General features: G+C 49.7%; 1 protein-coding gene across 1 annotated transcript; it reads right to left on the bottom strand.

Annotated features, from left to right (window-relative positions):
* Positions 1-880: 880 nt before the first annotated feature.
* On the bottom strand, positions 881-13,051 carry Matn4 (matrilin 4). Its single transcript, XM_032904858.1, has 10 exons — positions 12,940-13,051; positions 11,648-12,217; positions 10,489-10,611; positions 7,523-7,645; positions 7,298-7,420; positions 7,082-7,204; positions 3,615-4,028; positions 3,376-3,528; positions 1,263-1,370; positions 881-1,184 (listed from the first exon to the last, which is right to left on the bottom strand). The coding sequence occupies exons 1-10, from the start codon at positions 13,016-13,018 to the stop codon at positions 1,126-1,128; spliced, it is 1,875 nt and encodes a 624-aa protein (XP_032760749.1). The 5' UTR covers positions 13,019-13,051; the 3' UTR covers positions 881-1,125.
* Positions 13,052-13,140: the final 89 nt, after the last annotated feature.

The following is a 13,140-nucleotide window of genomic DNA, read 5'->3' as shown; positions in this document are numbered from 1 at the left end:
TTGCTGGGTAACTGTGCTTGGCAGCTGAGCCATCTTGCCACCTAAGATACTAATTATCTCACAAGGCTGCGTGGGTACAAACAGATACCATGGCGATATTATGAAATCACTTAAAACCATGTCCAAGACGTATTACTATAAGAATAATTGCTAACTACCATAAACGAAGGACCCAAAACACATGCCGGTCACAATGTCAGGTACCTTAGCATAAATTCCTCTAGCCACGGCCCTGCTTCTCCCAGTTACACCTTGTCCCAGCTTTAACAATGGCAGAATAAACCCAGAAGAGTTTACCTGAGGCTCTTCGGAACTGAAAGTATTTTAAGCTTTAGTTTATCGCGTGTACCCGGGAAGTTTGTGTTCCTTGCTGATGGGGAGGGGGGGGTGGGCGGGTCAGCTTTGTTTCTCGAAGGAGTGGCAGAGGGAGAACTAGAGGCTCAGGGGTGCCACCAAGTGCCAGAGGCAGATGATACAAGCCAGGTGGAGCGCATCTCTCATCCCCGACTCTTTCTGTTCAGGGCCTCAACCGAGTCTCCCACCTCCCCAGGCAGGTCCCAAGCGGCCTTTGAGCCACATTTTTGGCTCCAGAAGACAGGAATAGCAAGAAAACGAAGTGCTAGAGGATGGGGGACTCAGACTTCCTCGAACCCAAAGGTTCTCGGGGCACCCTCCCCACGTCCTGCATAACGGGCCATCTGTTCTGGGCTGAATAAACAAGAGACGGGAAGCAGCGGCCCCCTGCCCCCAGCCCCAGTACTGCACAATGCGCCTTTCTCCAAGAGGACGCCGCCTGGGCGCCTGAGAGCACGCTCCGTCTGAACGCCCCTCCCTCTGGCAGCATAGCAATAGCCACAAACCGACCCCGTGAAGACCAACGTGGGCTTTTTTTTTTTTTTTTTTTTTAGAAAAGAAAAACAAAAGAGAAATCCAACAAAGCTCGCGGCGAGTGTAGCAGTCCTTCCCCACCAGCACCTCCCCATCCCCTTGTCCCTCTCCCCTAAATCTGGCTCCTGGTCCAGGTGAGCCCAGCTCGAAGGCAGCGCTTGGGGCCCGCCAGCGCCCCCTCCCGGACGGTCCAGGCTCGGGCTCTGCCTCGCTGGCTGCAAGGACAGCATGCGACCCTCACTTCCGGCTAGCCAGCTGATTCTCCAGCTCCTCCAGGCGCTCTGTCAGCCGGGCCAGTGAGCGGTTAAAGAAGATTTGGTCTCAGAGATCCCTTCACCTGCCCCGCAACCAGCGCCTCCAGCCCCAAAGGATATGGTTCTGCGTCAGGCTCTCGAGCGCCCCCAGCGTGCGGCCCTGGAACTCCACGAGGCTTTCGCATTCGCAGGGACTCCGAAGCTCTGTCCCCGCGCTGATGCCCTCCTCTGCAAGCAGAGAAAGCCAAGAGTCAAGAGAATGAGAAGCCAACGGAAGCCCACCCGGATGTAGCCTTGACCTTCTGATACACCTCTACCGAGTCGATGGTTGAGTATGAGGGCTTTGGATTTAGCCCTGTCCTGAGTCCCAGCCAAGCAGCACAGAAGTCCTGGGAGAAACTCAACCCAAGTCTCGATTCTCCCCGCATCCGTAGAATGGATATAATGAAAGAGGCTACCCACTGATGGTTGTGAGGGTTAGACGATTTATGTATGTGTACCCACTTGCAAGAGAAATTCTCAAACCCTGATGCCTGCTGGGATAACCACGGAGCTTGCTAGAATCCAGATTGCGATTCAGACTGAGAATCTGTATTTTCAATAAGCTCCTAAAAACACATTAATACTGAAGTCCACGGGTTTCGCTTTGATTAGAAAAAGTCCAGATGGAGGAGCTCTCTCCAAATGAGACACGACAAACAATAGACCTGTTCTGTATCTGTCCTGCCTCATTCAATACCCACGAGCCACCTGGAGCTATTTAACACTTGAAATGTGGCTGGTGCACCCGAAGAACTAAGTGTTTATTTTGTGCTATCGTGACCAATTGTAATTAATTATACACATGTGGTGACTGAACACCATATTGGCACAGTATCTAGAGCAATGCCAGGCACGAGTCAACCCTGGATTCTGTATTTCAAGTAAACCAGTTTACCTCAAGCTGTGGTCTGTGGGTAAGCAGTATTAGCATAACCTAGGAATTCGTCATAACAGCAAATTACCAAACCCCATCCCAGACCCTACTGAATCAGGATGCCGCCCAACAATCTGTGATTGCATTGATTCTGGTGAAATTAATGTTTAAATTACAGACCCAAGTCAGCGGTGCACACCTTTGGTCCCGGTGCTCAAGAGGCAGGTGGATCTCTGTGAGTTTGAGGCCAGTCTGGTCTACAGAGTGAGTTCCAAGAGAGTCAAAGCTACACACACACACACACACACACACACACACACACACACACCCTGTCTCAAAAGCAAAAAAACAAAAAATTATGGATCTGAGTTTATCTCCAACATCTAAGAGCAGAATTCAGATAAACTTGATTGCCTACAATTCCTTAAAAGTACAGAAAATAATGGTGATTATTACAGAGATAGCATCACTGTTAGCCCACACCATTTTCTATTTTTATTTTTTTATTTTATGTGTGAGAGCAGACCACAGCACTCATCAGGGAACAACTTTTGGGAGTCAGTCTCCTCCCACCTTTTCGAGGCAGGGTCTCTCTTCGGCTTTGCCTCTCTAGTATCCAGGCTAGCTAGGCCTGCCTGGTCCCCTATAAGGTCCACAGGCACGTCTGGATCCTTCTCCCCGCAGCTGAAGACCAAATGCATTACAGTAATGGCATTTATGGTCTATGTCCCCCTGAAAGCGCAAGCCACTGTAAAAATAGAATAAAATAAATAAACAACCCTGTCCTGTCACTTTGCCGAGTCTATAAAGTTGAATCCCAACAAGCTGGAGGATTATAGTCAGTACCGCTTATGAATGATAAATTTGGCTTGCTTTTCAAAGTTTTCTCTCAACCTGGAGTGATAGCTCAGTGGTTAAGAGCACTGGCTGCGCTTCCAGAGGTCCTGAGTTCAATTCCCAGCAACCACATGGTGGCTCACAGCCATCTGTAACTTCAACCCCACGAGAACTGAACCCCGCTTCTGGCCTCCACATGGACCAGGCCCGTACATGCATGCTTCACTCACTCTGAAGTGCACACAAAGCATGTGAGGGGCCGCTTCACTGTCCGAGGCTGCATTTCTGACAAGCCATGGCAAGGTGACAGAACTAGTCCCTGCTTTAAATAACAAGCTCTGTGTAGAGAGCGATAACTGCGAAAGGGTAGTGGAGTGCTGAGGACCAGGGCATCTAGCAGAGGCTAGACAAGACAAGAGACCACGCCCCCACCCCACCACGCCCCCCACCCCACCCCCACCCCAGAAAAGATGCACCCACCTGGGCAAATGCTGCCTTTGAGATTCTCCAGCAGATGTGTCATGGTGCTAAAGTCCGGAGAGTAGGACACGTGCAGTTCCGATGGTTCGGATGCGATCTCCCGCAGCTCTTCCTCCACAGCCTTGCCCACGCCCACAGCATACATGACGATACCTATAGGGCCCAGGCACTCAAGAGAGAGCTCCAAGCATAGAGAAAACTGCTTTCCAGTCTCCACTCCAACCCCACACCAAACCTACCTTCCTCTTTGGCACGAGCTGCCCACACAGAAATGTCATCCTGAGAGCGGCCGTCAGTGAACACCAATCCCACACGAGGCACGTTGAGGTCTCGAGGCCGCGCGCCCTGCGCCTCTGAGAAACTGTGCTCCACCATGTGACGCAGTGCCAGCCCTGTCATGGTGCCGCGCTCCATGTACTCCACGGCCAAAACTGCCTGCTTCACCTCAGCGGCGGTGCCATAGCGGCCCAGAGGGAACTCAGTGCGCACCCGGCTGGAGAACTGCACCAGCCCAACACGTGTGCCCTCAGGGGACACGTCGAGGAAATCCACAATCTGGTTCACGAAGCGCTTCACCAGCTCGAAGTTCTGTGGACGCACACTCTTGGAGCCGTCCACCAGGAGAACAAGATCCACGTGGCCCTCCCGGCACCCTGCCAGAGAGAAGACTTGGATGAAGGGCTCTCCTTACCCAGCAGAGCCACATCCTCATATAGTTATTAATCGCCAATATTTATTATACAACTCACACTAGTTATGTGTCCTGATTGTGTGTGCCCAGCAATCATTACATAACCAGCATTCTCTCTTGTATGATAGCTTTTGATGATTAAGTGCTTAGCATTGAACAAATGTTCCCCCCCCCTCCCCCAAGGTAGGGTTTCTCTGTGTAGCCCTGGCTGTCCTGGAATTAGACCAGGCTAGTCCCAAACTCAGAGATCTACCTGCCTCTCTGCCTCTGCCTCTGCCTCCCAAGTGCAGAGATCAAAGGCAAACACCACTGCCTCTGGGTTCAAGAGCAAAAGTACCACAATAGCTAGCATTTATTGATCACCTAGCAGGTATCTGCCACAATTCTGAGCACCATATCAGTATTAATAACAATGGCAAAAACATTTACTGATGTTTACCATGTGTCACACACTGAAACATGCACTTTGTACATTTCCTTCTTGAGTGCTATCCCCACTTTCTATAAACCAGGTTCTGAGGATAAAGTGATTTGTGACTTGCCTCCATAGTTAACAGTGGCGAAGCCAAGATTGGAAGGCAGGATCATCTAAACCACAAACAGCTGAAGCTGCTCACTAAGACACTGCTTCCTTTGTTCTGATCCAGGAGCTTCAGGAGAACCAGAAGGGGGCTCAGCGACAAAGAAAACATAATCCTGACCCACGAGACCGGGGCAGGCATGCCGTCTGCCACAGTTAAGGAGAGTGCAGTATGAGGAGACAGTAAGGAAGCCCGAGACAGGAATGAATCACTTTCCTGGGGGTGGTTGAGCAAGGCTGCATGGAAGTGGTGAGGTTCAACTTTGTCTTTCATTCAAATCGAGTACTTGTATAATTCAAAACGCCTCTGCCAGAGCCCTCTCCTCTGGTGTGATCATCTTTGGAAGGAAATTGGGATTCGACGCAGACATGAGGGTCAAGCCTTCATGGATGCAATTATCTAATGTCCTTACAAGACTTTCTAGACAGTCTGCTACCTCCATCAAGGGAGAACACAGACAAAACTACAAGCCAAGAGGCAGAGCCTCCCGGGACACCATATCTGCCAGCATCTTGGTCTTAGCCTTTCCAGAACTGAGAAATAAACATTTAAGACGCCGTTGTGGCTTAGATATGGTTTGCACCCAAGAGTCCAAGTGCTAGGAACTTGGTCCCCAAAGTAACAGGACTGAGAAGGGATTGAGACCCAGGGGTCTTACGGTCTTTCCATTGCAGTGACCTAAGTAACTTTAGGATGGAAAGATTTGTTTCCGCTCACGACTCTGGAGATTTCAGTCCATGGATATCTGGCTCCGTGGCTTTTGTCCTGGGGAGAAGCCAGATATCATGGCAGCGGGAGAACGATGGAGGAAAGCAACATCCTTCATTATAGAAGGAAACAGAGACAGACAGACGGACAAACAGATGGACAGATGGATGGATGGACAGATGGACAGGAAGGGGCTAGAGCAAGTCACTCTTCAAACGGGACATGGAGGTACAAGTCTATAAACCCAGCATTTGGGAGGCAGACAGGATCAAGACCAGCCTGGAATACACATCCAAATCCCAGTCTCCAAGCACTAGAGATGAGGCTCATTTGGTAGAATGGTTGCCTAGTTTGTACCAAGCCCTGAGTTAGATCCATAACACTGCAGAAAAGGAGACATGGTACCATTTGGAGGCAGTAGGATTAGGAAACCCAAGGTCATTATCAGTTACATAACTAGTACATGGCCAGCCTGGGCTACATAAACCCTGTCTCAAAAAAATGACACACCCCCCCCAGTGACCTACTTCCCTAACCTGGGGCCCATCCTCTACAGTTCCATCTCCCAACACCCTAAGAATCTACTCTCATGTTTAATCTATCTTTCGATTACTCAATTAATAAGATCCAAGGCTCTAAATATTTTGCATTAAGGACCAAGCCTTTGATCTGTGAGCCTTGAGAGGGAGCACTTTATATCTGAACCATAACAGGCCTTCTAGGAGATAATTAGGTCATGAAGCACCGCCCTAGGGAGAAATTAACGCCTATATCACAGAATTGAGTAGGTCTCGGGACACTAGAATGACCCTGCAGGTGAATGGTTACAAAGGATGGCCACCCCCTGTATTTGAACCCTCGGACACACATACTCTTTACTCTCAAGGGTTCTCTCTAGTTATGTGGTCATCGCCAATACCAAGATATTGACACTATGCCCAGACCTCCAGATTGTGAGCCAAGGTCAGCTCTATTCTTTATCAATCGACCAGCTTTGAGCATTTTCATTACAGCAACACACATCAGTGTGGCCACATGGCAACCATAATGGACTAACACAGTCTTGAAGGATGATCAGGAATTTGCCAGGGCAAGAGAGGCATTCTAGAAAGCTGGCACAGCACGTACAAAGGAATGGGGGCTGGGAAGGACGTGACACATTTGGAGAGGGACAGGCCAGTGTGACCAAAATGTTCAAGTGTGGCAAGAAACGGGCTAAAGAGTTGGCTAAAGTAGATGGTAATGAACTTAAGTGATGGTTTCAAAATTGACCACAGCCCATGATGAAAATTAGAGTTATAATATAGCCTCGTGCATTTCGCAAAACTGAACATCCATTTCATGAAGCAATACTTATTCTCCTAAACTCAGGAAACCATTTTTCTCTTCTTTCCCTTAAATGCTGGTTGTGACCCACTAATTCGGTTTCATTATCCATTGATGTGGTTGTGCCCAGCATTGGAAAAATTCAAGGGGAAGGCATTTGATCTTTATTTTGTAGACACTGGTGAACCACAAAAGGATTTTGAGTGAAGGAGGGATGTGATCGGATATGGATTTGGAAATCAGTCTTGACAGCAGGATAGAAGACTGGTTGGAACAGAAGCTGGGCATAAGCACACCCCCAACACACGCACATACACACCGCCATCTTTGGGGCTGTAACTGGGCATTGAAGAAGAGGCAGGCAATGGGTCAGGAGCAGACCCTCCGCCCTATAACTCACGGTCACAGCTCTTGCCATCAGCCTGAAGTCGCCTCCCCTCAGGGCACAGGCAGTGGAAGGAAAGACCCTCACTCACACACTGGAACTCGCAGCCATGATCCACGCCATTGCAGAAGTCCCTGACTTTAAAGGAGACACCAAGTAGGACGGTCAGGTTAGATCCCAGCAGCTAGAATCCCTTTCCATTCCCTACAAACAGGAGAGACGTCTCCTCACCCTGACAGCTTCTCCCGTCGGGCAGCAGGTCGTGGCCTTCTCTGCAGCGACACTGTGGCCCCACTAAAGTGCTCACACACTCATGCTGGCAACTATGGTTCCCAAAGCTGCAGTAGTCAATGGCTGAAGGAAGGAAGAAATGGCAAGACGTCACTCCTGAGTATAGCCACCAGGGGCCTCTGTTTAAAATGCTCACAGAGAGGGGTCAGTGGGAGGCTTACTTACCCCTGCAGCTCCTCTGGTCCTGCTGGAGCGCAAAGCCAGCTCGACAACGACAGAAATAAGAGTCCACAGAACTGACACAGAGGTGTTCACAACCATGGGTTCCTTCAGCACAGAGATCTATGGCTGGGGAGAGGATGAAGTCAGCCTTTGGTCAGGGCTTCGTTTCATGGCCTTAGCCACACAACCCTCTGATGCTTGCTCTAACAAAGCCCAGCTAAGAACCAGGGAGATGCTCAGTCTGTAAAGTGTCTGCTTCAGAAGCATGGGGACCTTAGTTTGGATCCCCAGCATCCCTGTAAAGGCCAAGTGCGTTTGTTGTAGCCCTCGCCCTGGGATGGGCAGAGACCCACAGATCTCCAAAGACCACTGGCTAACCACATTAGCCAAATGGTAAGCTCTGATGCAGTGAGAGAACTGGTCAATGTGGTGATGATGATGATGATGATGATGATAATGATGATGATGACGACGACGACGATGATGACGACGACGATGATGACGATGACAGCAACAACAACAACAACAACAACAACAACAACACGTGGAATGTTCCAGGAGATGGCGCCATGGCCAACACAACCCTTGCCTCACAAGCCTGTGACCTGAGTTCAATCCCCAAAACCCATTTAAAGACGGAGGAAGAGAATCAAGTCCAGGGTTTGTCCTCTGACCTCCTCGTGAACCCTGTGACACCATGCACCTGCGCTCACAGATCACACATACACACTAATAATAAGTAAGAATTGCTAAATGATAATAATGCGGGTAGTGGTAGGGGAAGATACTTGACATCCACCTCTGGCCTCCACAGGCCCTCACATACACGTGTGCAGCATTACTTTTTAATTAAAAAAAAAAAGTTAACACCAATGCCTTGCCCCTACCCCAAAGGTCATAATGCATTAGTCTGGTGTCCTACCCAGACATCTGTGAGTTCCACAGGGTCAAGTAACATTTTCAATTAGAACCTTGGACACATTCCAAAGCTGAAGAGCCCACTTCCGGTCCGGCATGTAGAGGAGTACCTGTGAAGATGGTCTAGACCCGAACTGAGGAAAGCTGCGGGAATGTGGGGTTCCTGGGAAAGGGGCTGCAGTGGAGCAGGAATGGGAGGAGGTCCAATAGCCCTGAGGGCTAAAGATGCAATGGGAAAACCTCTGTAGTTGGATAATTGATGTCGTCCAGGAACAGGGGCATCTAATAGCAATTGCAAATAATGTTTTTTTCCCCTTGTATCTTTGACTTTTACATTAATTAGTTCCCTGCCCACTTCCACCTTTAACAGAATGGACACTTGTACACATGCAAACAAAAGTGTGGCCTTCTGTGTGCACATGTGTAGACCAAAGACTGCAACAAGGTAGCCATGTGGGACTGAAAAGAAAATGAGGAAAGATCGTGAGTAAAAAGAATGCAGCAGGAGGAGGCATGACGATGTGTGTCAGTGGCCTCAGTGCTCTGAAGACTAAGGCAGGAGGATTTGAGGCCAGCACATGAGAAATGGGGGTGGGAAAGAGAGGAGGGGAGGGGGACGGAGAAGAGAGCAGTGAAGAGGAAGAGGAAAAACTAAGGAGGAAGGGGAAGAAGAAAGAGAGGGAGAAAGGAAAGGAAAGCCCAGATCAAGATACGGCTACCAGAATGCATTCTCCAGATATCTTAGGAAAAGACTTAATGTCCATCATAATCTAATGGGGGTTCATGCTAAACTTCTTAAGTTGACTTTTGGATAGTTAGTTAATGTGTATGTCAGTGCGCTGGTGTGCACAACTGTATGTGTACTCAGAAAAGATGTTGGATGCCCTCCTCATCACTCTCTACCTTTTCCTTTGAGACAGGGTCTCTCTCTGGACCAGTTTCTTGGCTATACTGGACACCAGCAAGCCCCAGTGATCTTCCTCTCTTCCCACCTCAGGACTGGAGTTACAGGCATTTGCCAGATGCTTGTATGGTTCATGAGCGCTGAGATCCAAAGTCTCCATGACCGTACGGCAAGTGCTCTTAATCACCGAGCCATTGCTCCAGCCCAGCCCTCAGCCTTTTCAAGTTTCTAAACACAAGAAGACCCATGTATCGACTGAGTTGTTGGGATCACGTGACCCCCCCTTTTTCCAGATTGTGAAGCTAAAATTGTGGAACTAGTTGCTCTGAATGTGCAGAAGGCTCTCCAACAACGGGCGCTCTGTGAGTGGTAGAAAACACAGTCACAGGAACGGAACCATATAATCCTCCCCCACAGGAAAAACCCAATTAATCATCTAAGCAAGGCATCGCACACCATAGCTGTTCAGAAGATTTTCAAGGATTTGCAGAGAGGAAGTACCACAGAGAGAACTGAAGTGCAGAGGCAAGACCGGAGAACATTTAACTGTGGGAGATCAAGACTCTAAGGGGGCTGGAGAGATGGCTCAAAGGTTAAGAGCACTGACTGCTCTTCCAGAGGTCCTGAGTTCAATTCCAAGCAACTACATGGTGGCTCACAACCATCTGTAATGGGGTCTGATGCCACCTTCTTGTGTGTCTGAAGAGAGTGACAATGTACTCACATAAAATAAATAAATCTTTTAAAAAGGGGGGTGAGGTGGGGATTTAGCTCAGTGGTAGAGCACTTGCCTAGCAAGCGCAAGGCCCTGGGTTCAGTCCTCAGCTCCGGAAGAAGGAGAAGGAGAAGGAGAAGGAGAAAGAGAAGAAGAAGAAGGAGGAGGAGGAGGAGGAGGAGGAGGAGGAGGAGGAGGAGGAGGAGGAGGAGGAGGAGGAGGAGGAGGAGGAGAAGGGAAGGCATTTACGGCATTTAAGACTCCAAGCTCCAGTCCACCAAAGATTTGTGTGGCCCCAAGTGATATTCCATCTTTCTATGGATTGTACAGTGAATGGGGAGTGCTTTTAATTCTGAAGAACTTGCCAACTTGTTGTTGGGGTGCTAGGAAGCCAAAGAAGACAGTGAGACTGCAGGATGGGGTGGCACTCACCCAAACAATTCCTGTTATCTGGCGCTAGCTTGTAGCCAGAGTTGCAGGCGCAGTAGAATGTTCCTGGGGCGTTGACACACAGGTGTTGGCAGCCATGCTCCAACTCAGCACACAGGTCTTTCCCTGAGGACACACAAGGGGCAATCAGCAGAGAGCAGACAGGGAGAAGCATTCAAGGGGAGGGCTGAAGAGTAGGGCAGGGGTAAGGTCTGAAGCAAATACCATTCCCAAGTATGGACTTAGGTGTGATACGGAATCGCTTCTGTGAGAGGGTCAGTCCAGGTGAGAGGGTTAGAGGAAGAATAGGACTGAAGTGGTCCTTTTAAATGGTCTCAGTGGAAGGGATGGGGATAGACTAGGATCACACAGAGGAGAGGGTCCTGCAGCAAGATGGAGAGGTATTAAATCTCGGTAGACAGGGGTTGGAGATTTAGCTCAGTGATAGAGCGTTTGCCTAGCAAGCGCAAGGCCCTGGGTTTGGTCTCCAGCTCCGGAGGAAAAAAAAAAGAAAAGAAAAGAAAAAAAAATCTCAGTAGATGGAGTAACAACGTGTGAATACAAAGCCAGCACAGAGGTACATTCCGTAATCTCAGAGTTTGGGAGGTGGATTTAGGAGGATCAGTGGTTCAAGGTCAGTTTCAGCTACAAATCGACTTCAAGGTTACAAGATCTCTCTCTCTCTCTCTCTCTCTCTCTCTCTCTCTCTCTCTCTCTCTCTTCCTCTCTCTCACTCTCTCTCTCTCTCTCTCTCTCTCTCTCTCTCCTCTCTCTCCTCTCTCTCTCTCTCTCTCTCTCTCTCTCTCTCTCTCTCTCACACACACACACACACACCCCACAAGGTGGCAAAGAGAGTTCTCATAGCTTGTATAAAAAGGGGCTTAGAGTAGCACATACTCGGATGGGCGGGGTCTGACAGATAATACTCTCGATTTTGAGTGGTTCTTGATTAAAAGACATTTGCTGTGAGGGTTGACATTTAGCTTGTGACAGGGCCAGTTTCTGACACAGCATGACTGACTGCTGCGCGATACACCACTCTGCAGAAAGGACCACAGCTACTAGTACCTAGAGAGCAGAGTAAAACTGAGGGATCGCCTGTAATGTTGCAAACTAGAATGGAGCATCTACATAGCCTGAGCTTGGCGCCACTCTAACTCACCACACAGCCGGCCCTGGAACTGTAGGCCAAACTCCTGGATGAGATCGAAGGACTCCACCAAGAAGACATGCTGGTCCAGCGGTGGCGAAGCCATGGCGCGCAGAGAGCCCACGTCGGCTCGCTGCACCCCTACCGCGTAGATCTCAATACCGCGGGCGCGCGCTTGAGCGGCCACTTCGGCCACTCGGTCTTGAGGTCGCCCGTCCGTCACGATGACCAAGATGCGCGGCACTCGCTCCTCCGATGGGCGTGCGCCTTCGGCCTCGCTGAAGGCCACGTTCATGGCATACTGGATCGCCAGGCCGGTCATGGTGCCCTGCGCCAGCGGCACCACCGCGCGGATGGCGCGTTCCATGTCCTCGCGGTTTGAGAAGGCGCCCAGGGGAAAGACGCTCTGCACTTGGCTAGAATACTGGATCACACCAACGCGCGTGGCGTTCAGACCCACGTCCAGGCTGCGGAGGAGGCCCACAAGGAACTGCCTCATGGTCTCGAACTCGAAGGGGCGCACGCTGCGGGAGCTATCAATCATGAACACCAAATCCAGGGGCCCAGTATAGCACCTAGGACCTGCGGGGAGATGGGGAAGGGTCAACTAAAGCTGATCTCTCCGGAAAAGCCGGAAGAAATGCTGTTATCTGAATGGAACAGCGCCCAGCACGTTATTAACCTAACAAATACGCCTTGGATAGTCGCTCATCCATCATTTGAGGGGACCTGAGCCAGAAAATCGCACAGGTTCCCCGCATGCAGTTCTGAGAGCTGTTCTGAGTTTGTATTATGTATTAAAAAGATGTCGCCGTCTCAAATGCCTACAAGAACCAGCCATACATTGTAAATGAATGAACTGGTTGGATTATATCTATAATGCTACATCTCCTGTGTGTCCCTGATAACTTGGATTGCCTCCGCAAGCAGGTCCTCGGGCTTTTGTTTGTTTTGGTTTTTGTTTTTTCAAGAAAATTCTCAAATAGGGGTTTTTATGTGGTGTCTCCCGATTTTTTCCATGGTTTCAATAAGCTTCAATGAAAGTCAACACCGAATGAACAGTTCTGTGTGAACACAAAACTTTGCCACATACTGCAGGTGAGGAAACTTCACCCGAGGGGATGGAAGGGAAGCCTGAATCCAGCCCGGTGTGTTTCAAATCCCAGCCCTCCCCCTCCGTCCCGGGCACATACACACATCTGCCAGTCCCCTGCACTACCCGCTCCGGAAATGCTGGCTCACCGCGGATACAGAAACTGTTTCTGCTCCCTTCCTCCCTTGCTGAGGGCTGGGATCCAGCTCACCTGCAGACTGGAGCTGGGTTTCCCAGGACTGCAAGAAAAGCAGCAACAGAGGCAGTGGCCAGCAAAAAAGGCCCTTCATGGTGCTTGGAAGGATGAAGAACCGAAGTGTCACAGCCTGCAGGCAGAAAGAAGTTGGTAACGTTTGGACTTCACTCTTATATCAGGGGATGTTCACTTTGGTTTTGCATCTATTCAAAATGT

The sequence above is a fragment of the Rattus rattus genome, chromosome 5, assembly GCF_011064425.1.
Source record: "Rattus rattus isolate New Zealand chromosome 5, Rrattus_CSIRO_v1, whole genome shotgun sequence".
Classification (NCBI taxonomy): Eukaryota; Metazoa; Chordata; class Mammalia; order Rodentia; family Muridae; genus Rattus; species Rattus rattus.
Note: the sequence above shows the minus strand (reverse complement) of the source record. Positions and strands in the feature narration are given on the sequence as shown.

Excerpts from the sequence above, each read along its gene's own strand:
- Matn4 (XM_032904858.1), bottom strand. The coding sequence starts at position 13,018 with ATGAAGGGCCTTTTTTGCTGGCCACTGCCTCTGTTGCTGCTTTTCTTG. Across the intron at positions 12,218-12,939 it reads AACCCAGCTCCAGTCTGCAG|GTCCTAGGTGCTATACTGGG; the intron begins GTGAGCTGGATC and ends ATCTCCCCGCAG. Across the intron at positions 1,371-3,375 it reads CAAAGGCAGCATTTGCCCAG|AGGAGGGCATCAGCGCGGGG; the intron begins GTGGGTGCATCT and ends CTCTGCTTGCAG.